This window comes from Bombus vancouverensis, chromosome 2 (assembly GCF_051014615.1).
Source record: "Bombus vancouverensis nearcticus chromosome 2, iyBomVanc1_principal, whole genome shotgun sequence".
NCBI classification, from domain to species: domain Eukaryota; kingdom Metazoa; phylum Arthropoda; class Insecta; order Hymenoptera; family Apidae; genus Bombus; species Bombus vancouverensis.
The window spans coordinates 16,337,730-16,365,578 of NC_134912.1; the positions used below are offsets into that span (position 1 = coordinate 16,337,730).

Sequence of the window (27,849 nt, forward strand, 5' to 3'; positions counted from 1 at the left end):
TCTCTATGCTGTATTTTATATGGTATACGTACACGGAATTGATATAAATATCTTCAGTAAGAACTATTTATTGTCTCCGTACGTTACATATTTTAGTACGTTTCGTACTACGTTTACTGCATTTTTGTATTGTTTTATGTTCCTGTCCTATTACATCATAGGCACATTCTGATGCAATTTCTTTTTTCTACACGGGTTAATTCTATCTAGGAGTGTATCTTATCGAACGCTAGTTGTGAAACGTGAGAAAAAGATCTATTTACTATGTTTTTAGCATACGTCCATCACATAATTTAGCATTGAAAAATATGCGAGATATATGAATATGGTGCGACAAGAATCTTAAAAATAGCCTCTCTCGGATATAGTGTGTTTTGTGTAAATGTTTCGACGTTTAATCTAACCACAATGCGAGCATGCAATTTCTATGTGCTTCGATCCCTCGATAAGATCAAGTTCGTACACGGTCTGAAGGTGTTACAGCGATGTGAATGTCGATAATGTTAAAGGTCTCGCAGAGCGATGAGGTTATCATTAAAAACTGCGGATGAAGTTACGCGTAGAAGTCACGAACTTCGAAGAAATTTCGTGAAAGTGCCAACGTACCACGAAATATGTCATTCTGTAAATAGAATGACCAGTGAGTGTATTCAGGGAGGGACGATCTGTACTATACGAGTTCTACATCAGATGCAACAGTTGGGAAAAATCGAGTGCAACGTGCACTAATTCCACATAAGCAGCGAACGTGCGAACGTTCACCGTGCACTGATTACTTAATAAGTAAACATTTGACTTTCGACGAAAGTAAAATTCGATAGCAGTAAAATTTGCGGAACGCGTGTAATCGTGTGTAACGTTCATGATATAAGGATTATTTATAGATACGAATATTCGTATATAATAAAGTAAATGAAACCAGTAGTGATTACTAAATTTATAAAGTTATGATGAGAGCACTTAATTTATAAAATTCAGGCAAACATGTAATTTATAATTATTTATTATTATTTGCTTATTATTTATAATTGCGTATTAAGTAATTATTATCGATTTCAATTATATTACTTTGCAAAAAATACTAAAGTAAATTATTATTACTAATACTCATTTAATATTTTGATAATCGTATTTATCCAACATATCAGTTATATCGTATCAGTCAGATTAAATAGTATTCATTCGTAAGTACTTCATGAAATTGACACGTGTAAATAAATCGAAAGACGTGTTAGTCAGGCTATCGTTTTTTGCTGGTTGAACGATAGTAATTGTATCCTGAAAATTGCCGTGCAGTAACAAGCAGCGGGTGCAATTTCACAGCTATTGAGTGGTTCGAAAGGAGCCGTTTTAAACGAAGCGTTTCTTGGCATTACTTTTAGCGGGCCACTTTTTTCCATTATTTTCATTCACAGTGTGTTAAAAGCACTTAATTTATAGCAAGCGAATTTCGAACGAATAGATATAATGTTTCCACTACGACAAGCGGAATAGTTGTTAATAAGTAGGATATAGGGATAGCCTTACATAAATTTACGTTGTAAGGTTAATAATGTTATTACCATTTTTTTTTACAATTAGATCCTATCATTTAATATATCCTTTCAATTAATAGCGTCTTCGTAATGATAATCATTTTTATTTCGATAATTTCTGCAAATTTGCAGTTATTACCAAGTATCTATTCAAGTTATCAATATTGCTTTGCGATGAAATATGTAAGTATTCAGAATTGATAGGAATATATGTAAATTTCTGTTGTTTATATGTACATATATATATCTGCGTATTCTCACGTATTCTCCGTGAATTGACCTTATGCAAATCATTTTTACAGGGAAATAGTGCACCAAAATAATTCAAATTATGCAAATGTGAATATTTAGTCACGAAAGTGAAAAAGAAAGTTGAAGTACGCTATCGGGATTTGTATTCATATAAACTGATGTCGTAACCTGTCGTCGATGCTTTTTAATTTTAGAGCTGCGTGAGATGCGTGAACGTCATCGATTGGAAGCAGTGCAATTCGATGCAAGGAACGTATAAGTAGAAGTGGGTTTATCGTGTGCTGAGCTCACAGCTTGATCGCTACATTTTTCCAATTGCACTTTTAATTAATTCGGTGAATTTCCATGAGTCGTCGATTCATTCATTTATGATATTGATCATTAATACTGAATGAATTTTAATACAATACAAGTAATAGAGCCGGAACCATTTTTCACAATTGAACTGATATTCTTAGTGAAATTGTACAAGTTAGAAATTATAAGCTTTTTAAGTTTAATTTTCCAGTATTAACTTTTAAAAGTTATTATCGGAAGAAATTTATGCCATTACATATGCCACACCATTACATTTTTTATTCTAGAAATTAATAAAGTTAAACAAATTCAATTAAATCTTTTTATTATTATTTAATAATAAGCGAACGATAGGAAAGTTATTATTGTTAATGGTTACAAATAACATCGAAACAAAATCTGGATGGAAAGAAATTTTACGAGTTGTATAACAGTAAAATGAGTTTAATAATGAAGCAAATGAATATTTGCAAGTAAATCTTACAAATTACAAGTCATTTAATTATTATATTTAATCATCACAAAAATATAATCACAAAATAGAAGTCTATCACTTGTAACTCTTTAATTTAACTTGACATAATTTGTAACTTGTTAATTTACTAATATTGTTATATAGTTGATGAATTATCGAGCGAAGGACGGTTCATTTTCATCCTTTCACGATTCGGTAAAAATTATTATTAGTAATTTCTATTACTTTCACCAACAAGAGTATAATCATATACAAACTTTTCCTTTTTAACGAAAGATAAATATCTTTGGATTTTTGTTTAACATAGTAACAGCATTATCCTTCAGTGATTTTTTTTTTAAATTATAACAAAAGTATACTTGAGAGGACTCTTAAGAAAGGAAATCTCTTGTTCTCAGTGTTAAATTATAAGGCCCATTTCATTTTGTCACCTGAAAATATATGTCTTTTTACTTATTAGTTATCGTACAACCAGTAGCTGAAAGTAGAGTACAAGAAGGCCCAGAACTATTTTCAATTATTATAAAAGAATTTCAAAGAACTATGTTTAAATACACCGAACATACTATTCGTGCAAGGCTAGTATAAAAAGAGGAGAAAGAAAGGAGCAAATAAGAAATATGCAATTGTTTTTCCACAACTATTTGGTAACTATGCAATAATAATTGTATATGATTCATTCGCTATCGGCTAACAATGAGCTCAACAAGGTGACCCTGTTTCGTAGTTGCTAATTCTACTGATTCGTTCTCAATGTAGCGAGGAACAGGATTTAACTTCAGTGTTTGTGTGGAGGTGTGATCGAGGAACTGTTATATAACACGCTCTACGATCGGTTCTTGCTAAAGAATACATAGCGAACTAATGTTGTAAATGTTACAACGCGTCTAGAAAAATGCAGAAGAGAACCCGACCGTTCTCTATTTTCGGAAGCAACGTGAGTTGGTTCCCGTTTCGTTTCCATAAACTTTTAGTCATCCACAAAAAGACCACGTTCTTTAGGTGTTCCGTTATTGTACATAAAATTAGGTATTAGCGATGCTCCGAAAAACATGTTCATCCGGTTTGGTTTATAGTCTCTTTCTTCATCCAAGACCGTATCACGAATATTACGCGAGCATATATTTGTATCCAGAAACATTTTTTTTATCATTTCCCGATATCGTTTTCTTAGAAAATACGTTATATTGAAAAAAGATTTCTTCCTTTGATACCAGCGATATTTGGACAATTTTAGTCACAGTTGTTAAATATTGAATATCCTAAATTAAGATTCCTTTAGCTGATATCGATAATTTGTCTCGAATGATTAATAAATCGGTGATTCATTAATTCTCTAGCCTGATTTTAATTGCCTCTTTAGGGTACGATCGTCTTAGAGAAAACAATTATTTTTTTAATTAATAGCATTCTTATTAAAAATTGATCCTTCGATAATCACTTTGGTTAACATAATTAACCTTCTTAAAACTCTCGTATTTTTTGCATTTTGTTGAGAAAAATTCATCCTTATTAATTAGATATTAACGATAAAGATATATCCCTTGGATTAGTTTCGTAAACGAGGTACAATGCACAGAAACATGAAACCGATTTTACGAAAAGTAAATATATTTACCGTCTAGATAGTTTAATAACTTATTAAAGTATAATGTTGTATATACGTAATGATTGTAAATTCAACAATTTCAAGTGAGTTGATAAATAGTAAAGTAAGAATATATATACACGTAGATCCAAATCTCAGTATTGAATATTTAGATTGACTAATATTTTTTACTTTATTTACTCTATGGCTTTATTTAATTGACGCAATTCAAACGATTATATCGCGTTACATGAGGTATTTAACTGATAAATAACATCGTTCTATGAACTTATTTATTTTCGTATCAGTTCCATATAAACCGTTATCACATGCCAAAGTTAAAATAGCGAAATCACGATTGCGTATTTTTTCAACATCATGATTTGAATGATATTCATTGATGATGATTTATATTATTTGTATAATGAAAGAAATAATTCTGTAATAGTAATAGTATCTGTATAATCTATTATGTACATAATCTGAATAATAAACACTCTGAGTGAGTAATTATCAAGCTGACGTCATCTTGATATTAATGGTTATTCTTTGATAGATAAACGGTTGTTGCATATGAAGTAGGAAAAGTGAGTTTGATTACTGAATGACAGAATAGTAGTTACAATATACCTTTTATATTACTTGTTAAAATGCATGTTTAGTGTTTTTCAGTTTCGAGTATTTTCCACATATACACACAGTTATATTGCATATAGTTTCAGTAGATAAATTTGTTAATTTTTTAAATTTAAAATTTGTAAACGTGTTATCGTGATATCGATTACAAATGTTTATTATATCATTTTCAACATCACGCCATGAACTTTAAATTGTACAGAATATAGATTATTCTAATCATTGCTCGTGTGAGATCTATCTGTAAGTATATCTTGGAATACAGCGTAACGTTCAGCGTACTGGAAATTTTGTATCTTGAACTTAAACGTAAAAAAGTACACTTGAAAAATATATTTGCAGAAAAATATAGTTACGTTCTCTGTTATTCGATAAAAGATATACGAATGATCTATATATGTACCGTGGGTATAAATTTATGGTACAAGTAAAATCAGACAGACTGGATAGATAAATAAAACGAAAATCAAGAATAACAAAATTGCGTTGGAGGTATTTTTTTTAAGAAAGTCAAATTTAAAAGCTCGTCAAGTATACGTGCACACGTGTATTTGAACAATTCTTAGATATACAGAAATAGGCAATTGACAATAAGTTATTTTATATACAAATGTAAGAAAAAAGTATAGAATAACAGTTTCTCATTGGAGCCTCGACGTGCTTTGGTTTGACGAAAATAGAGTTTCAACGTGTTTGGTCAAGAAATTTTCAAATTTTATTTTCTCGAATATGTGACGTCAGATAAAAAAATGTTTTATTCTATATTTTCGACATGTCTTAGCATGCAAAGTGTAGAATAGCCTCCTGCCAATTGTCTTTTTTTATCCAGTTAGAAATTAGTCAAATACACGTCTACTTGCCAAGTTTTCAATATTCGATGTTCTTAAAAATAAAACTAACGCAATTTTGTTATTCCTGATTTTCATCTTGTTTTAAGTAATAAAATTTTCTTAATTTTACCTGCGTGCCACGAATTTATGCTCATGGTATACGTATTGACTACAAAAACAGTTAATGAAAGATAACTTAACATAAAACTGCATGCAGTTAATCGTATTACGATTTGAAATAAAAAGCTGAGCTTGCAAAAAAATACTCGCGAAGTATAGTTTGTGTCGTGTAACTACGAAGAAACGAGCAGAGATCATTGGCCTCCGACGAACCGAGTATCGCGTTCAGCATGATCTATTCATCTTGGACCCTCATGGCGAAATAAATCGTCATTGATACTAAGTAAATTAGTTCGAGAGCCGCGTGCAAAGTGCACGGAAATTATTAATCAACATAATGCTTGTTTTCCATATGAACGCATCTATGTAAATTAATGTATATTCATTTATACATAAGGCGTACAAGTGATTAGTTTTGGCAGTGGTAACTTTCTTTTTCATTATGGCTTATGCTATAGGGTTTATTTTCATTAAGCTTGTGTAGTTTATTATTGCGGAGTTCGTACTAACATCTATATTCGAATTAATCGACTAAATCTTTCGAATAACGATGTTTGGATAATTATAATAAAAGTTAATTTTGGGAAATAATTAGAAAGTAATCACACTTTAAAGTCAAGAGAAGTTTTGATCCTGTAATGTTGAAAACAGTTTAAGATAACATGTAACAATTAGAGTTTTAATGGAATTGCCCTCTGGAAAGACAATCCATGTTACATCGCTCGAGAAAAAAAAGATTATTTATGCGAAGAACACTCATTTCTATGAATTTATTCAGCGTATAAATGAATTAACGCTTGTTTCAGGTTTGTTTTTATGTCCATGATTTATATTGAATCGGAAACAATTCATTCACGTTTATTACAATTCAATTATTCCAACACAAGATTACATTTTAACATTGTTCGTTCCTAGTCGCACTATTTCAAAATACAATATTCCATTTGACAACACATGACAAAGAGAAATATAAGCGTCTTTAACCATGTTAGAAATGAAGCAGTGTCGATGTCCGTATCGTTGAAAACACATGACAAAGTCATTTTATAAGATTGATCGTCAACGCTTGAAGACCGACAAATTGCTTCCTGTTTATCATTTCTATGTGAGAAATCAAGATGATTTTCTCGTGTCTTCTTTTCAGAGTTGGAGTCGTCATACTAACTATAAGTAAGGATTTCCTAGTCGTACGTTTCTTCTCCAACAAACCTCTAATTGCACGATATTTGGAAATCCAAACCTACCTGATGCTCTATTTTGTTAGCTGAGACAAGAAAGAACTAACTGTTCGCGGTCTCCATTCATCTTCGCGCAAGAACATCAGGTACCGTTGCGTCACACAAGTTACAGTTACGTGCAAGAATGTAGTTTAAACGTGTTTTATACCTACGTGTGTTCAAGTTTAAATACCGTTACTTTAATTGGCATCCCTTATCGCCATTCCCACCCATTTTGATTTCTGCGAAATAGCGGATAAAAAAGGCAGAAGAAAGAAGAAAGTGAGTTCGCGTATAAGAAAAAAAAATCTGTGAGGACAGTAGTCTCATTGTATTGGTTGGTGTTTCATTGTTTTTTAAGAAGCTACGTGAACTAGATTCGTACAATCTCTTGATTATTTCTTAGATGTTGAATTTTGCCAGCTCTCTTGTTCTAGATTTCTTCAATTTAGTCATTTGTGAACAGGACACTCTAAACTCTAATTAGGGCTTGGAGGACCAATTCAGCCATTCAGGGAGTTGATGAACTGTTTCTCCATAAGTGTCGAAACAGCTACTACCTACGGTACAACTTGAAAGAAGAGTAATTTGCTATTGCGCAAATCGGAAATCTTATACTAATGAAATGGAAAATATAATTTCGAAGAGAGTGTAATTATTTTAACACGGCGGTATAAGAATAACACAGTGTTATAAGAATTATGCAAGTTCATAACGTTTGTTGTAAATGTGTGAGTTTGTGTATAATAAGCTTATTTTCCCATATTTATATTCTACCCATACGTTAACTTCTACGGGAGTCACTAGCATTATACTATGGACAATATCCTGTGACTTTGGCGCCATGTCCGTATTTCGATTTTGCGAATAAGATGTAATAAAAATTTATGTAATGTGCAATACATTTTTAAATGTATAATTTGGTAAGATAAAAATAAGACTCGAATGCGAATCGTCGTCAGTTCTAAGTTAAAAATGCCCCTCTTCCTCATCGGAGTTCTATTTTGAAACAGAATTTTATTTCGACAGCTACGCGGAAACGAAAAGGTAATAGATCCAATTGACCGCAGATTTTCTATTCGGACATCGTCTTCCTCAAACAGATCGCACAAACAATTTTATTATTTTTAACAGAGTGTATAAGCGAATAAAAGGTCGCTGATGTATCAGAATGCCACGAATGAAAATGTTTCAATGATCGTATTAACATGTGGTATCACGACATTTGATAGTAGATATGCGTGCGCAGAATTCGCGCTCTATAATCGGTTAATCACGAAAGTTGATCTAACGAGCTTGCAGGAAAATCTGCACGTGATCTCAGAATCAGACACATAAGCGATCTCTCAGCTGGTCGCGTTATCGCATTTCATCGGCCACGGACAAACGTTATTCGTCACTGGTGCCTTTCTTAGCGGACGAAATGGGGAAGTTTTTCTCAATCAAGGTTGAGAAATTATCGAGACTCACGAATCCGACAAAAGAATAATTGTACGGAAGCTAGTTCAGTCTGATTTAAGATGGTAGCTCCAAAATTCATTCCGAACAATTAGGGCGGTTTAAGGCAGGTAGGCCTGATTTGTACAGCTTTATGCTTGCTATTCAAATATTTTGTTCTGTATCGAATTTTAATTACTGTGTAATGGTTAAATTAACGAATTTATATCTACTTTGTCATATTTTCTTTTTACTAACAGAATCTTTATTGTTATTGTTATTTTTATTTTTATTAAAAATATATTAACATAATATTTTAACTTAATATTTTAACTTAATTCACGAAGTTTTTTCCTAAAAGTACTTGGCACAGGTTGTTTTAAAATCACATTGACCCAAATAAACGTGCAAAATCATTTTTGCCACGTATAATCATTATTCTATGCTATACGTGTATTACTGTAACCTCATCACTGTCAAGCCCAGCTATTAAAAGCACTAGCTAAATTCTGAACGCTTATCGCTTGTACTCAATGCGCTAAAAGTTCACTCGCACTAGACAAGTTCGTTTACCTTTATCATTGGCGACAAATAACTATACACCATTTATGTCATTACATTACATTTATTATCATTTCTTTTCAAGTACAATCTCTTAATCGTCAATGTCTTATCAATTACATAAAGTATACGAAATGAAACAAAGTAAATGCATATCTGAAATAAATAATCATTAAGTATTAAATAAATGCAATTAATACAAGACAATACTAATAGTAATTCATATTATGTAAAAGCTGATCTCTGTCCAAGTTTCTCTAATTGAGTCCAAAAGAATTATGAATTTGTAGAAAAATCCGTAGTCTAATCGTTAACTGTACGCATAGATGGATCTAATATCCTAGTTCCTCTGACATCATGTCATCGACGTTGCGTCTGAATCTGAATCCACCACCAATGCCGAAGCTGGGCGAGATTCTGCCGCCAGGACCGCGTTCAGCCTGGCTGTATCCCCTGATGAAGCCGTTCTTGTATTCACGCCCGATTTGGACACCCAAGTGTGGTTGAGCAGGCTGTCCGGGACGAACATTCAGTCCACCGTAAGCGTCCGCGTTCACTCCGTTTCTGTCGTAGACGCGTTGATGATAATCGACGTCCAAGGATGGGCGACGATCCGGTCCGCTCAATGGTTTCTGTCCATTGATAACGAGGGACCCTTGAGGATCGGCGTGTCGTCGAAAACGAGGAGAGCCCTGAGAAAAAAAAAAGTGGATTCACAGTTAACGAAGAACGGGACTAGAGCCTTTTTTCATGGAACATATTCGGGCTCGATAGGAAAAGGAATTTGAAACGGAGAGGTGGAACGGGAAAGTTCACGATATGATGGCTGTAAGGCAAGTTTCGAATATCGATACTTGATCGCAGTTGTGGAATAATATTCCATTAACTAGTAATTTCGGCAAATTGACAAGCTACAAATTTTTAGAATAGAAATGTTAAGTTTAAGATGTAGGGTTGGAAAATTTTTCAAAATTCTCAAATTCGTTCTATTTTATATTCTCATAGACAACTCTCGCTTAATGACATTTTTAAGTTGCATATTTGTAACCAAACCATACGCAGTTTTCAAATTGTTGCAGAGTTACAGATTTAAAAATTGTCATTTATTAGATGAAAGTACTAATTATCCAACTACTATCCTACTGTAATATTGTTTCAATCACATTTAGTGCTAATTTTTAAGTAGCAATTTTAAAATTAATTATATAGTAAAGTTCTTACGTAGTATTCTTCCACAGCTTCAGGTTCAATTTCTTGAGCAGCGGCGTATGCAGCCATGCAGAAGAGAGCCAGTACGATGAATTTCATTTTGGAAATTGTTTTTTTGATTCACTTGGAACTCTTTGATACAAGATCTCTGATGCTCTTGTTTTTAGAGCTGATCGATTTCTATACCACAATCGGCTGGAGCTTGCTCTTATATACCAATTTTGTGCTGAAGCTTTTTCCCTGTCTTCTTCGTGGCGATTCCAGCCGGGGGATCACCGTCGGTTCCTTATCCGCTTTTCTGTCTGTCTCTGCGATTGTCTCCGGGAATCCCACTCTTGGGTCATCGGAGGTCAATAATACGAGTGTACATTATGCGTATGTTCAGTTATTAATGGAGTTCGTTGCTTATGCGTTCGATTAGAATACAGATTAGATTATCATTCTTTATAACTTTCAATTACGTTCTTTATTTCATTTTTTTTTCTTTGGTATTGTTTGATCTCGATCGTTAGATGGATACCGATATCCGTATAATATAAGGAGAAAGAAGTCTTCGTAGAATATTTCAAATTTTGCAATGATGAAATTGATAAATTGGAAATTTTTATTTTTTTTTGAATATTTTAATAGCCCCACAATAATTCGTTGGAACCTCCAATAATTTCTTAACGATACAATTACCAATAACATATATTTTGCAATAAATAATTCGAATCTTTAAAATGTCCCGTTATAAATTCATAAAATTTCTACGAAAAAATTACAAGTTTTTAGTGTTAAATTCGTTGCGTTCTTCGTCACTTTGTACGCAACCGTGCTCTTATGGTGGTCAAATTTTGTAAATGTGAGGGATATCTTTAAATGTTATTAATGATACGTATATTGATACATTGAAGGTTTTCTCTGAACATTATTATCCTATTTGTCTCTTGAAACGAAACTGAGATTGGGAAGTAAAAACTCAAAGATTACTGCATAGTCAGAAACAACCAGATAATATTCAATGTCCTAATTTGCATAAAAAATAATTTATTTGTCGACGAACGATTTAATTTTGAGGAATATTAGCAAAAAAATTGTACGCACGTGCAAAAATCGAATGGCTTCAAGAACATTGAATCATGATTTATCTGGTTCGAAATCAAATTTGCGCAGGTGTACAAGATAGTGATATTATGTTATATATGATATTAGATAAGTATATTTTTTTTCTAATTGCAGCATCGCGTTATCATGTAATTGATACTTTTAGCTCTCCAAATCTAATATTCTTGAAACACTGAATTACCTGATATACCGTCTTATTCTCACAAAACGCTTTAAATGCGAGCAAAATTATCCGATTAATAAGATTTTATAACGAATGAAAAAAAGAAATTTCATAATGATCAATTCTAGCGTCGTATACGATGTATTGGAATGTGGCATGATTCCGACCAGTTTTATTTTTATTTGCACACGTGGGAAACGATACAAATGTATGCATGTTACGATATTTGCTTCACGGATGAACATTTAAGATAAATATAAAGTAAGTGATGCATCAGACGAGAAATTCTTATTAAAATTTTAGAATATATATGTATTTCCACGCAGAGAACATAGTTTGTAATTAAAATTATCTTCGTAATAATTTTCGCGTGCGAAGCAACATTTTTTTTTTAACTTTCACCGTTATTCTTATATGCTGTATTACATCCTACCGTTTCAAAATTGTAGATTGTAATATATCAAATCATATCATCATATATCAAATCAAATGTAGATTGTAATATAGGGTTCTTCAAATATAACGCTCTACCTACGTAATTTACAGTGCTTTTTTTTCTTTTTTTCAAATTTGTGCTTTATACTATGAATACGACGCATTATAAACACCGAAGAACAATAGAGACGATATAGGCTGTCGTGTTCTCTTTCATACGCGACCTTCGTAGTTTGTACGAGTACAATACACATTCTGTTGCTCTTTACGAACTGCAGAAGCCCGTGGGACCAAAGTGGTTACTCAGAATTTCCACGTTTTGCGATTACTACCTTTAAAATTCTAATCTACATGCGTGAAACATGAATGTTGTGACAAACCGTATATAGGATTGAGATAATGGGTAATCTTGGCCCGAGTATTTTGCAAGACGTATCTTTCATTACGCGACACGAGGTTATTCCAGTTCTTCCCCGTGAGGATTGACTCAGAGAATAACCAATTCCCGATAAGAAAAGAAAAATACATCCTTAGTCCGTTGATCTACATTTCTGTCATTCGTCAGTGTATCACCGAAGTCTTAATGTTAGAGGCAGTTTATATCTTTGTTTTGATAGTGACGCAACTCAATTATATCTTTGCAAATGTAAAGAATTATCTGCAGACGTGATTACACGTTGATTTGCTAATTAAATTTGCTTCACTGGGAAGTCGCATTGATCGATTTGAAAGTCACAAAATGGAGAAAATTAATAATGTTAGAAACGCTGTTTTTGAAAATATACCTTGCAATTATGCAAACTACGAACTTATGGAGTAAGTCATTTATCTTTTAGAAGTTGGATATTAATCGTGTTTCTGACTAATGAACTTATGAAAACGAAACGCAGAGTTTGCCTTTTAAAAGACTCATTTAACGGGAAGTACCAAAGGAATTCAAAAAGAAAAAATAAAACACAGTTAAGCGAAGAATCCAAAAGAATTCTACAAATTTCCTCATTCTCAGAGTGATTCGGTTCTCTGAGAACAGGATTTTTGCAATTATAATCATAGTGCGCAATATGTATGTAAGTTTATTCTTTTAGACTTTAGCACTTAGGAAATTTTATTGATCGAAGAGTTTGAAGAGTTTTTGCAGTTCTGTAAATGAGATAAATTTATGCCGGTAAAGAGTTAAGTTATTTTCCCGATTCTTCAAATGTAGCGAAGTAAATGGTGCTTAATAGAACTTGAGTTTATTTCTTATTTTCTGTTTTATTGTGTTGAAGAAATGAAGTGCTATTATCAGTAAATCTGAGATCATGGTTTTATAACGTTCTTATAAAGTTTATTTCAAGTCTCAGGCTTTAATTATACTAACACAAATTTGAAGAAACATTAGTATTATGTGGTATGTATTATATGATATACTTGGTCTGTTATAATATGGCGAAGTATATTTACATATCACTCGTTTGGATAATTATAATAAAAGTTAATTTTGGGAAATAATTCGGAAAGTAATTACATTTTAAAGTCAGGAGAAGTTTTGATCCTATAACGTTGAAAAGCATTTAAGATAACATGTAACAGTGTAACAGTTTATGCAATAATTTATATGTTGTTTCAGTAAACTTTGATCTTAACTCACAATGTCTGTACTTTCATTTCTGTCTGCTACAAGTTGCTGACTTAGTAGTTTTCTAAAAAGTTGCGTTTTCTCTATCTTTTTTTTTCACTTTTAGCGTTTCGCGTTTACTATACTATCAATCTAATTTCTGTTACGGTTGCTATGTGCCGAGCAATTTTTACAAAACTGTTTCCATACAATTTACACATATGTACTCCAAATGAATATCCTCTTAAATTTCCTCTTAAATTTCAGGTGTATTAAATGTTACGTATTAAATTAGGATTACAAAAATTAATAATGTACTTGTATATCTACAGTGGTAGACAGAAGAAAGTTTAAAATTGATATTTGTATGCAACCAAAATTTTTGTTTGTTACTTCATCCATATTAAACGTTCGTCTGTTACGTTACATTAAATTATATCGTACATTCGCTTTTCTTGTCAATTATAATATATTTTTATAAAATTGTTCCGTTTGCCCCGTTGTATTCTTTAAAATTTGTCCCGTTCTAATATAAAGTAACTTTCCGCTTATGCGATTATAATCTATATAAAAAATGAGATTTGTACAAGTTAGCACGTTAATGGTATTGCTCTCTGGAAAGACAATCGCTCGAGAAAGAAAAGATTATTTATGCGAAGAACACTCATTTCTATGAATTTATTCAGCGTATAAATGAATTAACGCTTGTTTCAGATTCGTTTTTATGCCCATGATTTATATAAAATCGGAAACAATTCATTCACGTTTATTGCAATTCAAATATTCCAACATAAAACTACATTTTAACACTATTCGTTTCTAGTCGCACTATTTCAAAATACAATATTCCATTTGACAACATATGACAAAGAGAAATATAAGCGCCTTTAACCATGTTAGAAATAAAGCAGTATCGATGTCCGTATCGTTGAAAACACATGACAAAGTCATTTTATAAGATTGATCGTCAACGCTTGAAGACCGACAAATTGCTTCCTGTTTATCATTTCTATGTGAGAAATCAAGATGATTTTCTCGTGTCTTCTTTTCAGAGTTGGAGTCGTCATACTAGCTATAAGTAAGGATTTCCTAGTCGTACGTTTCTTCTCCAACAAACCTCTAATTGCACGGTATTTGGAAATTCAAACCTACCTGATGCTCTATTTTGTTAGCTGAGACAAGAAAGAACTAACTGTTCGCGGTCTCCATTCATCTTCGCGCAAGAACATCAGGTACCGTTGCGTCACACAAGTTACAGTTACGTGCAAGAATGTGGTTTAAACGTGTTTTCTACGTACGTGTGTTCAACTTTAAATACCGTTACTTTAATTGGTATCCCTTATCGCCATACCCACCCATTTTGATTTCTGCGAAAAAACGGATGAAAAAGGCAGAAGAAAGAAGAAAGTGAGTTCGCGTATAAGAAAAAAAATCTGTGAGGACAGTAGTCTCATTGTATCGGTTGGTGTTTCATTGTTTTTTAAGAAGCGACGTGAACTAGATTCGTACAATCTCTTGATTATTTCTTAGATGTTGAATTTTGCCAGCTCTCTTGTTCTAGATTTCTTCAATTTAGTCATTTGTGAACAGGACACTCTAAACTCTAATTAGGGCTTGGAGGACCAATTCAGCCATTCAGGGAGTTGATGAACTGTTTCTCCATAAGTGTCGAAACAGCTACTACCTACGGTACAACTTGAAAGAAGAGTAATTTGCTATTGCGCAAATCGGAAATCTTATACTAATGAAATGGAAAATATAATTTCGAAGAGAGTGTAATTATTTTAACACGGCGGTATAAGAATAACACAGTGTTATAAGAATTATGCAAGTTCATAACGTTTGTTGTAAATGTGTGAGTTTGTGTATAATAAGCTTATTTTCCATATGCATTATATATTCTACCCATACGTTAACTTCTACGGGAGTCACTAGCATTATACTATGGACAATATCCTGTGACTTTGGCGCCATGTCCGTATTTCGATTCTGCGAATAAGATGTAATAAAAATTTATGTAATGTGCAATACATTTTTAAATGTATAATTTGGTCAGATAAAAATAAGACTCGAATGCGAATCGTCGTCAGTTCTAAGTTAAAAATGTCCCTCTTCCTCATCGGAGTTCTATTTTGAAACAGAATTTTATTTCGACAGCTACGCGGAAACGAAAAGGTAATAGATCCAATTGCCCGCAGATTTTCTATTCGGACATCGTCTTCCTCAAACAGATCGCACAAACAATTTTATTATTTTTAACAGAGTGTATAAGCGAATAAAAGGTCGCTGATGTATCAGAATGCCACGAATGAAAATGTTTCAATGATCGTATTAACATGTGGTATCACGACATTTGATAGTAGATATGCGTGCGCAGAATTCGCGCTCTATAATCGGTTAATCACGAAAGTTGATCTAACGAGCTTGAAGGAAAATCTGCACGTGATCTCAGAATCAATCACATAAGTGATCTTTCAGCTGGTCGCGTTATCGCATTTCATCGGCCACGGACATACGTTATTCGTCACTGGTGCCTTTCTTAGCGGATGAAATGGGGAAGTTTTTCTCGATCAGGATTGAGAAATTGTCGAGAAGCACGAATCCGAGAAAAGAATAATTGTACAGGAACTAGTTCAGTGTGATTTAAAATGGTAGCTCCAAAATTCATTGCGAACAATTAGGGCGGTTTAAGGTAGATAGGCCTAATTTATACGGCTTTATACTTCTCTTGGTATCAGATAGCGGGTGGAGTATAAAAATTTACACTGTATATAGTATTTCATATACAGAAATTTAGTTGAACAAGAGTTTAATTATAAACATATTTTTGCGGATGTTCTTAAATAATTATTTTTAAATAAATATTTATTTATTTTTAAATAAATTAAAATCGGATTTATTCGAAATAAAAGGTATTTGTTGATAAATTTGTATTTTATACCTTCAAAACTAAGAAGCAAATAATTTTGTGCTGCTAAGAGAATTTATGTAGGTAGAGTTAAATTATAAAGTTCTAGAAATTTTGTAAATTACGAAGAATTTTAAATGTACGAACTATAAATTTATTCGGTATACTGGACATTTTTGGTGACTTTTGATATTTATTGAATCTCCATATATCGTGTATTAAATATATTTCCTATTAAAAAATTTTCTGCTTACTCACATGCATAAATATCCCCAGGCGACAATCCATAATTTTTTGGCTGGTAGAAGATCTTATGCTGTTTGTGAAACGTGTCAATAATAAAGTTGATAATACGTAGGAGGAACAACGTATTACAACCATATTTTTCGATGTCTCTAGTCATTTTTTGTAAAATGCAATAATTATTTATTGTTAGAAATGTAAGGGAAGTGGCAGAAAATGAAATTTTTTTTTAACTCAGGACATTTTCAATAAAATCGAAAAAAAGATAAAAATCGAGAGAAATGCTTTCGGCTAAAGAAAAATAAAGTGCAATGCGTGAGATAATAATTCGCGGAACGGTGACCTACCGTATTCGATAACTTATCTTCATGAGGTGATTGTTCGAATGGTATGATAAAATCAGTAAGATGTCAGCGATAACCGAGAAACGTTCCTACGAGCTTCATTCGGAATTTGTTTAGCGTACATTTTTCTTGTGAAATCGAAATTAATTCTTATGATTTTGTGTATTCGCATCACCCGTATCGTATAACATATATATGTTAATACATAACATACTTAACAACTTAATACGTATATAACATACATATGTATGTTGTTTTTAATAGAATTTTAGATCAAACTCCCGTGTAATTCCACGTGAAATTCCCATGAAAGAAGTATAGATATTTCAAATATAACCCATATCTGAAATTTTTATAATTTTATAAAGCATTTCAATAGTATCATTAACCTTTTAAAAGCTCGTATCGATGTATATCTCAATTGCAAGCTCGAACGTGAAACAGCACCTATGGCAATAACAATGACGCAACAGAACACAGTCACGTGTATATCAGTGCTTTCCATTGGTCATCCTGCATCGAACCACTGCTTAGAAATTAAACTATGTTCGAATACATAATGGAGTTTAAGATATTACGATATTGCATCATGACAAAGTGATTGCGTATGTCAAATATCTTTCTTTATAGCACTCTTTGTAACGTCAACTACACTGCTAAGTTATATATAAATTATTGGCATGGAAAAAATTTTTTTTTTCGTGCTAGTATATCAGAGACCTAGTTTATTCTCTTACGAGCTGACACGTTTTAAACATTTTACGACGAAGTATTATCGTATTCTGCTTTCAAAGATTATCTTTGGAACTGTTTTAGAAATTCCAGAGTTAATTGTTTGATAAATTCTGTAAGTATTACGTTTGATTAATTTTCTCCGATAAGTTCTGTGCTTTTAATTTACTGGGTCTAAAATTAAGATACATCATATATTCTACTTCATTCTTAGATATACAAGATTTTACTAGTATTTGCTATTCAAATATTTTGTTTTGGATCGAATTTTATTTACTGTGTAATGGCTAAATTAGCGAATTTATATCTGTTTTTTTCATATTTTCTTTTTAGTAACAGAATCATTATTTTTATTTTTATTAAAAAGTAATGTTTTAACTTTATTCACGAAATTCTTTCCCAAAAGTACGCGGCACAGGTTGTTTCAAAATCACATTGATCCAAATAAACGAGCAAAATCGTTTTATTGCCGCGTATCCTCCGTTGTTCTATGCTATACGTGTATTCCAATAACTGTAACCTCATCACTGCCAAGCTCAGCTATCAAAAGCACTAGTTACATTCTAAACGCTTATCGCTTGTACTCAATGCGCTAAAAGTTCATTCGCACTCGACAAGTTCGTTTACCTTTATCATTGGCGACAAATAACTATACACCATTTATGTTATTACATTATATTTATTATCATTTCTTTTAAGTACAATCTCTTAATCGTCAATGTCTTATCAATTATATAAAGTATACGAAATGAAACAAAGTAAATGCATATCTGAAATAAATAATCATTAAATACTAAATAAATGCAATTAATACGGGACAATACTAATAGTAATTGATATCACGTAAAAGCTGATCTCTGTCCAAGTTTCTCTAATTGAGTCCAAAAGAATTATGAATTTGTAGAAAAATCCGTAGTCTAATCGTTAACTGTACGCATAGATTGATCTAATATCCTAGTTCCTCTGACATCATGTCATCGACGTTGCGTCTGAATCTGAATCCACCACCAATGCCGAAGCTGGGCGAGATTCTGCCGCCAGGACCGCGTTCAGCCTGGCCGTATCCCCTGATGAAGCCGTTCTTGTATTCACGCCCGATTTGGACACCCAAGTGTGGTTGAGCAGGCTGTCCGGGACGAATATTCAGTCCACCGTAAGCGTCCGCGTTCACTCCGTTTCTGTCGTAGACGCGTTGATGATAATCGATGTCCAAGGATGGGCGACGATCCGGTCCGCTCAATGGTTTCTGTCCATTGATAACGAGGGACCCTTGAGGGTCGGCGTGTCGTCGAAAACGAGGAGAGCCCTGAGAAAAAAAAATGTGGATTCACAGTTAACGAAGAACGGGACTAGAGCCTTTTTTCATGGAACATATTCGGGCTCGATAGGAAAAGGAATTTGAAACGGAGAGGTGGAACGGGAAAGTTCACGATATGATGGCTGTAAGGCAAGTTTCGAATATCGATACTTGATCGCAATTGTTGAATAATATTCCATTAACTAGTAACTTCGGCAAATTGACAAGCTACAAATTTTTAGAATGTTCGTTTAAAGTTTATAATTTTACGATTTTATGTGAAATAGGATAATCGGTCGATTGCTAATTTACAAAAATTTCACGTGTAACTGTATTTGGTCTATTAGTAAGCTGTTGGTGTTATTATGCAGGAGAATTTGAGAAATGTCACTGCTAATATTAATCGAATTGTGCGATAGGGAAGCGATTTAAAAAATGGATTTCTATTGGAATTATTTAAGTTTCCTGAACGATGTTTCTCTGTTTTATTTCTTCCTTTTTTGTTAATGGTATTTAATAGATTGTGCCATGTGCACGTGTACCATGTATGCGTTCATAGTATCTAAAGGCTTGAAGCGTTAACTTGACACAAGGATAGAAATGTTAAGTTTAAGATGTAGGGTTGGAAAATTTTTCAAAATTCTCAAATTCGTTCTATTATAGATTTTCATAGACAACTCTCGCTTAATGACATTTTTAAGTTGCATATTTGTAACCAAACCATACGCAGTTTTCAAATTGTTGCAGAGTTACAGATTTAAAAATTGTCATTTATTAGATGAAAGTACTAATTATCCAACTACTATCCTATTGTAATATTGTTTCAATCACATTTAGTGCTAATTTTTAAGTAGCAATTTTAAAATTAATTATATAGTAAAGTTCTTACGTAGTATTCTTCCACAGCTTCAGGTTCAATTTCTTGAGCAGCAGCGTATGCAGCCATGCAGAAGAGAGCCAGTACGATGAATTTCATTTTGGAAATTGTTTTTTTGATTCACTTGGAACTCTTTGATACAAGATCTCTGATGCTCTTGTTTTTAGAGCTGATTGATTTCTATACCACAATCGGCTGGAGCTTGCTCTTATATACCAATTTTTGTGCTGAAGCTTTTTCCCTGTCTTCTTCGTGGCGATTCCAGCCGGGGGATCACCGTCGGTTCCTTATCCGCTTTTCTGTCTGTCTCTGCGATTGTCTCCGGGAATCCCACTCTTGGGTCATCGGAGGTCAATAATACGAGTGTACATTATGCGTATGTTCAGTTATTAATGGAGTTCGTTGCTTATGCGTTCGATTAGAATACAGATTAGATTATCATTCTGTATAACTTTCAATTACGTTCTTTATTTCATCTTTTTTCTTTGGTATTGTTTGATCTCGATCGTTAGATAAATACCGATATCCGTATAATATAAGGAGAAAGAAGTCTTCGTAGAATATTTCAAATTTTGCAATGATGAAATTGATAAATTGGAAATTTTTATTTTTTTTTGAATATTTTAATAGCCCCACAATAATTCGTTGGAACCTCCAATAATTTCTTAACGATACAATTACCAATAACATATATTTTGCAATAAATAATTCGAATCTTTAAAATGTCCCGTTATAAATTCATAAAATTTCTACGAAAAAATTACAAGTTGGGCGTTTTTCCATTTTACGTCGAAGGTTTTCTCAGAACATTATTATCCTATTTGTCTCTTGAAATGAAACTGAGATTGGGAAGCAAAAACTGAAAGATTACTGCATAGTCAGAAACAACCAGATAATATTCAATGTCCTAATTTGTTTGTCGACGAACGATTTAATTTTGGGGAATATTAGCAAATAAATTGTACGCACGTGCGAAAATCGAATGGCTTCAAGAACATTTAATCATGATTCATCTGGTTCGAAATCAAATTTGCGCAGGTGTACAAGATAGTGATATTATGTTATATATGATATTAGATAAGTATATTTTTTTTCTAATTGCAGCATCGCGTTATCATGTAATTGATACTTTTAGCTCTCTAAATCTAATATTCTTGAAACACTGAATTACCTCATATACCGCCTTATTCTCACAAAACGCTTTAAATGCGAGCAAAATTATCCGATTAAGAAGATTTTATAACGAATGAAAAAATGAAATTTCATAATGATCAATTCTAGCGTCGTATACGATGTATTGGAATGTGGCATGATTCCGACCTGTTTTATTTTTATTTGCACACGTGGGAAACGATACAAATGTATGCATGTTACGATATTTGCTTCACGGATGAACATTTAAGATAAATATAAAGTAAGTGATGCATCAGACGAGAAATTTTTATTAATATTTTAGAATATATATGTATTTCCACGCAGAGAACATAGTTTGTAATTAAAATTATCTTCGTAATAATTTTCGCGTGCGAAGCAACATTTTTTTTTAACTTTCACCGTTATTTTTATATGCTGCATTACATTCTACCATTTCAAAATTGTAGATTGTAATATATCAAATCATATCATCATATATCAAATCAAATGTAGATTGTAATATATGGTTCTTCAAACATAACGCTCTACCTACGTAATTTACAGTGCTTTTTTTTCTTTTTTTTCAAAATTGTGCTTTATCCTATGAATACTACGCATTATAAACACCGAAGAACAATAGGGACGATATAGGCTAGCGTGTTCTCTTTCATACGCGACCTTCGTAGTTCATACGAGTACAATGCACATTCTGTTGCTCTTTACGAGCTAGAGAAGCCCGTGGGGACCAAAGTGGTTACTCAGAATTTCCACGTTTTGCGATCACTACTTTTAGAATTCTAATCTACAAGCGTGAAACATGAATGTTGTGACAATTGGTCTATAGGATTGACATAACGGTTAATCTTGGCCCGAGTATGATTTCTCAAGACATATCTTTCATTACATACCACAGGGTTATTCCAGTTCTTCCCCGTGAGGACTGACTCAGAAAATAACCAATTCCGGATAAGGAAAGAAAAATGCATCCATAGTCCGTTGATCATTTCTGTCGTTCGTCAGTTTGTCACCGAAGTCTTAATGTTTGAGGCAGTTTATACCTTTGTTTTGTAAGTGACGCAACTCAACTATATCTTTACAAATGTAAGGAATTATCTGCAAACGTAATTACACGTTAGTTTGCTAATTAAATTTGCGTCACTGGGAAGTCGCATTGATCGATTTGAAAATCACAAAACAGAGAAAACTAATAATGTTAGGAGCGCTGTTTCTGAAAATTTACCTTGCAATTATGCAAACTACGAACGTATGGTGTAAATCATTTATCTTTTAGAAGTTGGATATTAATCGTGTTTCTGACTAATGAACTTAAGAAAACGAAACGCAGAGTTTGCCTTTTAAAAGAATCATTTAACGGGAAGTACCACAGGAATTCAAAAAGGAAAAATAAAACAGCGTTAAGCGAAGAATCTTAAAGAATTCTACAAATTTTCTCATTTTCAGAGTGATTCGGTTCTCTGAGAATAGGATTTCTGCAATTATAATCATAGTGCGCAATATGTATGTAGTATCGGGGAGAAGGGCCTAAGGTAGTGACCTCACGTTTATACGACCGGATGAGTATGCGAGGTTAGGATCACCACCCCTGGGAAACTGCAAACTTAGGTTTGATGGTTCGTTCCGCTGGCAATAGTACCTGGGGCGAGTTTACAAAGGTAATGACGGTCGACAGGTACGACTTTACTGTCACCCTGCATGTTGTCTCGAATAAGGTAATGACAAGACACAGCCTGCTGTTAGGTACTGATTTCTTAGACCATGTAGAGTTGCGAGTCAAACGGGGCGAGGTGACCTTTTTACGACTCGACGGTCAGACCGACGGTCACGAGGACGCGCCGGATGTACTGAGAAAAGGCGCCGTCGGAAAGAAAGGAGGTGGACGATCTGATGGAAGCGTGGACAAACGAGGGCGTCATCAAATCATCAGACTCGGAGTATGCGAGTCCGATAGTGGTAGTCCGAAAGAAAGATGGCTCCATCAGGGTTTGCGTCGATTTTCGTGAGCTTAACGAACTCATCGAGTGTCCACATTTTCCGTTGCCTTTAATTGAAGACGTTTTAGACGCGTTGCAGGGCGCCCAGCTTTTTACGACGATAGATCTAAAAAATGAGTTTTTCCACATAAGTCTAGACAAAGATAGCCAGAAGTATACCTCTTTACTTGTCCTTACTCTAAGAATCCATCAGTTACTACATGTATGTAAGTTTATTCTTATAGACTTTAGCGCTTAGGAAATTTTATTGATCGAAGAATTTGAAGAGTTTTTGCAGTTCTGTAAATGAGATAAATTTATGCTGGTAAAGAGCTAAGTTATTTTCCCGATTCTTCAAATGTAGTCGAGTAAATCGAGCTTAATAGAACTTGAGTATATTTCTTATTTCCTGTTTTATTGTGTTGAAGAAATTTGTTGGATAAGTTAGATCTTTTGGAATCTTTAAAATTATGACGAAATGTTAGAATCATGTATGAATGAAATTCCAAGCTACGTTTTACGTTACATTGTTCGAGAAACTACCGCAATATTAAAGTCTTGTTTGACAGAAATCGAATGCCTGTTTCTTGTGCAATAGTATTTGACGTTTGAAGGAATGATTGAACGTAATAACCGTGATCTTTCTGCAGCAGGAGGTGGAATAAATTTCAACTAACGTGTTATTAGATAATTAAGAACGTTGTATTGAAACTGGCAATTATCTTGAAGCTTGGATAGTTGAATTGAAATTCGAACATCACATTAAAATTTGGCAATAAGACGATGTTAGGCAAACTGAATCATCGAGCAAAATTTTGTGAAATTTCACGCTTGAGTTTCTTTCTTGTGAATTTTCATCTCTCTTGTAACAAATTTCAAATATTTAACGCAACAAGGAACTGTATAACTTAGTCGCGATATCGATAAGTATTCCAGAATTCTTACGAGATTCGTTGTAAGCGCAAAACGGTAAAAATGGATCCAGTTTGCCTACGAAGTGTTAATATCTAATTTTTTTTTTTTTTTTTTTTTTCAAGACGAGGTTACATCGGCCAATATCGTAACACATGCATTTTCTTGATTATGTGCAGATGAATTTTCTACTAACACAGTTCACAGCACTGATATTGGCTGGGTTTTTGAGAACGTTTCTTAGTCCAGTTGCCGTGACAGCAGCCACCAGACATGTATTTGGTCTCGTCATCGGCCTTGCGCTTGGATATTTCTGCTTCGGCAGGTAAACAGATCTACGTAAATAAAGAGAAATCAATTAGTTGAGAAAAGTGTCGTATCTCTGATAAGCATGATAGTGTTGTGCAAAAAGGCCATTTTATACACTCATGCTATTGTACAAGATGTCCCATGATTAATTGATACATTAGAAACTTTATTTATTGATACTTATCTTAAGTTGGATGTAATACCTTTTCATGGTACGAACAGTAGCGATTCTATGTATTAAATTTAGAGAAATCAAAATAATTACCCATCTATATCGAAAAATTCGATATAGGAATGATTTTTTGTTAAATATACGATTTGAAGAAGTGTCGAGATATTTATATCTGAATGATTACAATTAATTGTTTCCCCGAACATTGTGTGATTTTCTTCCAACCTTCTAATTATAATATCTGGATCTTTATACATATTATAAACATATTATATGAAAATAACTAGACTGAGGATTTTTATACAAATTTATTCTTCTATGAACTATCAACTGCAGAAATAAAATTCCAATAGAAATCTGTTTCACCTATTAAAAATTATAACAAGAACTCAATTTTGAATACATTTTATATATCTTCCTGTTTGAATTTTGCATAAGTGCATGAAAATTCACGATCTAATAATTATATGCTATGTTAAAGATACGTACGTTAAAATGATCTTCGCTTGAAATAAGTCTTTATTTAGAAAACATTATAAAATACATTTATTATATTAATTAAAAGTGGACATATCCTGTACAGTAGAATTAACTGTATAGATTAGTGCATGAGACTAAAAAGAAAAAAAAAAAAAAAAGATAAACGGAAAAGAATGTTTGTAGCATCCTGAGAACCCCCTCTATATTTAACCACCTTGCTTCATTAAAAAAGAAAACTCGTATCTTTTCAGGCAGGCGATTCACCTTGCAGGCCTCCCAGCCTTATGTTACATAGCAATGCGCACACAAAATCCTCGTAATATACAGAGGCAAGTTATTTACATCGATATTTTCATTATAATTATAACTATGGGGCACATTGATTCGTTTCATTAGTCACTATAGATTTCATATCCTATGAAAGCTTTGCGCAGCTTGACAAAGTACTGTTCCCCGATGAAAAATATTTTTCTTGAAAAATTATCCCACTAACCACGAAAATATGTGAATTATGTTGAAATATGTGATTTAGCATAGTGTAAGATTTACTGTGAAGATTTATTTTCTACGGTTTACTTAGAATTCCCTCGCTTGTCCTTTGAACACTATAAAATATCGACTAGAAACGTAAGTATTCTACAAATACAAGTTTCTGTCCCGTTTTACACGTTATCAATTTAGAGCATGTAAATACGGTGCAATTTCTTTCCAGAAATAATAAATTTCTCAGAATAAATTTCAAATCTTTTTGTATCGCGTAATAAAACTAACACAATGGAAACATAAATGTGCCTTTACAAAATTTATAATTTCTCGTAATAATACTTCATAGATAATAAAAATCCAAAAACATCTTTTTATTATACTCTTTGTAGTTTGAACAATAATTACGAACCTATATTTATATCGAAATTTATCTAAAAATTTATATATCTCTCTTACCATGTATCACAGTGACGAGCCTACAAATAAAGAAATACCTAATAATTTAACTAATTTTATTATGAGAAGTTCTATTGTTCAAGAGAAACAGTTAAGCATAAAAAAAATACTCTACTTATTATATACTTTATACATAAAAAAATAATCTCTTGTAAATTCGACTAGTTCTACCATCGAATAATTTACTTCTTACTTTTTATATAATACAACATTTAAATGTATCTTTCTTGTTCTTTAAAACTCTAGATATAGATCACTAGATATAGAACTACTCATAAATTTTAATTTCAACTAGTGATTAGTAAACTGCGCATGTTTTATGAAAAACCGAAACGTTTATTAACACAACTACAAAAATAGGAACATCGTTACTTGTATATAATAATAAGATATAATAAGATAATTTTTATTACAAGTTATAAATAGTCGTTAAATGTTAAAGGCCGAAGTTTTTCCACGTTTACTCTCATTATCACGGTCAATGATTGTTCTTTGAACTTAACAACTCATCTTGGTAATACGTTTCAGAGTTGTGTTAACAACGGCGATGCTCTACTTATCTTGCGTGCATTACCATCGACAGATGTACAATTATGGCTCGTACACACTCGATATCACTGGTAAGCAGACACGTGCGTCACCTTCGCTAAATAATTAATATCTTTTTCTTATTGATATGTTGTCGAATACAAGAGTTACAGTATATTTATCGCGTGTTTTGCTAAGCGAATATTTTAGTTACGCTGACTTGTGTCATTCGACGTGTTACTCATCAAAACTTATATATATTAAAGAATTATTAGCTACGCGATTATGCAAAAGATATTATTTAAGTTCCTTGACATTTACCGTAACTTTTAAGTTATCGTAAATGTCGCATTGTATTCTTGTTTTGTATGATCAAATTGTTTTCTAATTCGTACATTGTATCGTTTCTATCGTACGAACGCTATCGTACGATTATTAGAAAATTTACAACCAACCAACCAACCAATTAGAATGTTTACAACGAACAATAACAACCTCGCTGGTTAATTTAATGTTGCTTGTTAAATTTTCCTTTTCTAATTTTACTCTTTACTTTGTAACTTATCGTAATATAGGAATTACACTTTATATAAAAATTATGTCTCAGTAAATATATAACGTATAACAGGAATATACCACAGGAACGTACGTGGTTTATAAAAAATATGTATTTCTATATAAAGATCTCGTTACATCGTGTACATTTCAGGGCCACTTATGGTGATAACGCAGAAAGTGACCAGCCTTGCGTACAGCATACATGATGGGTTAACGCGACGTGAAGAGGAACTCACGCCAACGCAACGTTATCAAGCCGTGAAGTGAGTTGACGTCTTCGTTAACCGGTCGTTTATTCCACAACATTAATTATATAATATGCAACGCAACACACCCAGAAGAACACATCTTCCACACTACATACGCATCAACATAGCTGAATCACATATCTATTCAAATGATGATATCGCTTGCGCTCCGGATAATTCCTACATTTATCATTTTATTTCCTTTGCTGTCTGTGGTCAAACCCAACCTGTTATATGCATGGCTTATTTTAGAAAGATGCCGACGACGTTAGAGTACTTCAGCTACGTCTTCCATTTTCAAGCGTTGATGGCTGGGCCGGTGATATTTTATCGTGATTACATCGATTTTATTCATGGACGTAATCTAACTGGAGCAAGAGCTTTGACGGTTAGAGTTTTGTTCAATCATCCTTTTTTTTTTTTTGTGTTTATACGCTCTCGATAACAACAGCGACAAAAAAAAAAGAAAAAAGGAATAAAGATCATAACACGGAGTTTTGATATTTTTTATTCTTTTTAAGGGCTGTGATAAAAATTCCGCTCACTACGACGAGATAGTCCTGGAACCGTCTCCGACACCGGTCGTAATAAAAAAGGTCATAGTGAGCTTATTGTGCGCGGCTATGTTCGTGACTTTCATTCCAACATACCCGATTCAGAAGCTAAAAGGTTCGAGTCATATATTGTCTCTTTAATATTTATTGTCGCCACGTCA

General features: G+C 32.9%; 3 protein-coding genes and 1 long non-coding RNA gene across 5 annotated transcripts in view; 2 read left to right on the top strand and 2 right to left on the bottom strand.

Moving 5' to 3' along the window:
- Nucleotides 1–27,849, top strand: part of oys (lysophospholipid acyltransferase 6) — a 32,261-nt gene that overhangs the window by 664 nt on the left and 3,748 nt on the right. The window contains exons 2-7 of one of the 2 annotated variants that reach the window (XM_033351056.2): nucleotides 24,077–24,222; nucleotides 25,110–25,187; nucleotides 26,329–26,420; nucleotides 27,038–27,149; nucleotides 27,387–27,522; nucleotides 27,656–27,803. In XM_033351056.2, coding sequence (XP_033206947.1) covers nucleotides 24,077–24,222; nucleotides 25,110–25,187; nucleotides 26,329–26,420; nucleotides 27,038–27,149; nucleotides 27,387–27,522; nucleotides 27,656–27,803 — 712 coding nt within the window. The remainder of the gene's footprint in view (nucleotides 1–24,076; nucleotides 24,223–25,109; nucleotides 25,188–26,328; nucleotides 26,421–27,037; nucleotides 27,150–27,386; nucleotides 27,523–27,655; nucleotides 27,804–27,849) is intronic. The other variant, XM_033351057.2, reaches the window with a different exon arrangement.
- On the bottom strand, nucleotides 8,993–10,351 carry LOC117166771 (hymenoptaecin-like). The gene is made up of 2 exons (XM_033351059.2): nucleotides 10,170–10,351; nucleotides 8,993–9,640 (listed from the first exon to the last, which is right to left on the bottom strand). Exons 1-2 carry the CDS (start codon nucleotides 10,254–10,256, stop codon nucleotides 9,281–9,283), a joined length of 447 nt encoding a protein of 148 aa, XP_033206950.1. The 5' UTR covers nucleotides 10,257–10,351; the 3' UTR covers nucleotides 8,993–9,280.
- LOC143303855 (uncharacterized) lies at nucleotides 10,471–16,333 on the top strand. Its single transcript, XR_013060516.1, has 2 exons — nucleotides 10,471–12,678; nucleotides 14,512–16,333. It is a non-coding gene; the product is annotated as an uncharacterized LOC143303855 (long non-coding RNA).
- LOC117166772 (hymenoptaecin-like) lies at nucleotides 18,346–20,041 on the bottom strand. Its single transcript, XM_033351060.2, has 2 exons — nucleotides 19,873–20,041; nucleotides 18,346–18,992 (listed from the first exon to the last, which is right to left on the bottom strand). Exons 1-2 carry the CDS (start codon nucleotides 19,957–19,959, stop codon nucleotides 18,633–18,635), a joined length of 447 nt encoding a protein of 148 aa, XP_033206951.1. The 5' UTR covers nucleotides 19,960–20,041; the 3' UTR covers nucleotides 18,346–18,632.

Coding starts and splice junctions, on each gene's coding strand:
- LOC117166772 (XM_033351060.2), bottom strand. CDS start 19,959: ATGAAATTCATCGTACTGGCTCTCTTCTGCATGGCTGCATACGCTGCT. Junction 18,993..19,872: donor AAGCTGTGGAAGAATACTAC/GTAAGAACTTTA, acceptor TTTTTTTCTCAG/GGCTCTCCTCGTTTTCGACG.
- LOC117166771 (XM_033351059.2), bottom strand. CDS start 10,256: ATGAAATTCATCGTACTGGCTCTCTTCTGCATGGCTGCATACGCCGCT. Junction 9,641..10,169: donor AAGCTGTGGAAGAATACTAC/GTAAGAACTTTA, acceptor TTTTTTTCTCAG/GGCTCTCCTCGTTTTCGACG.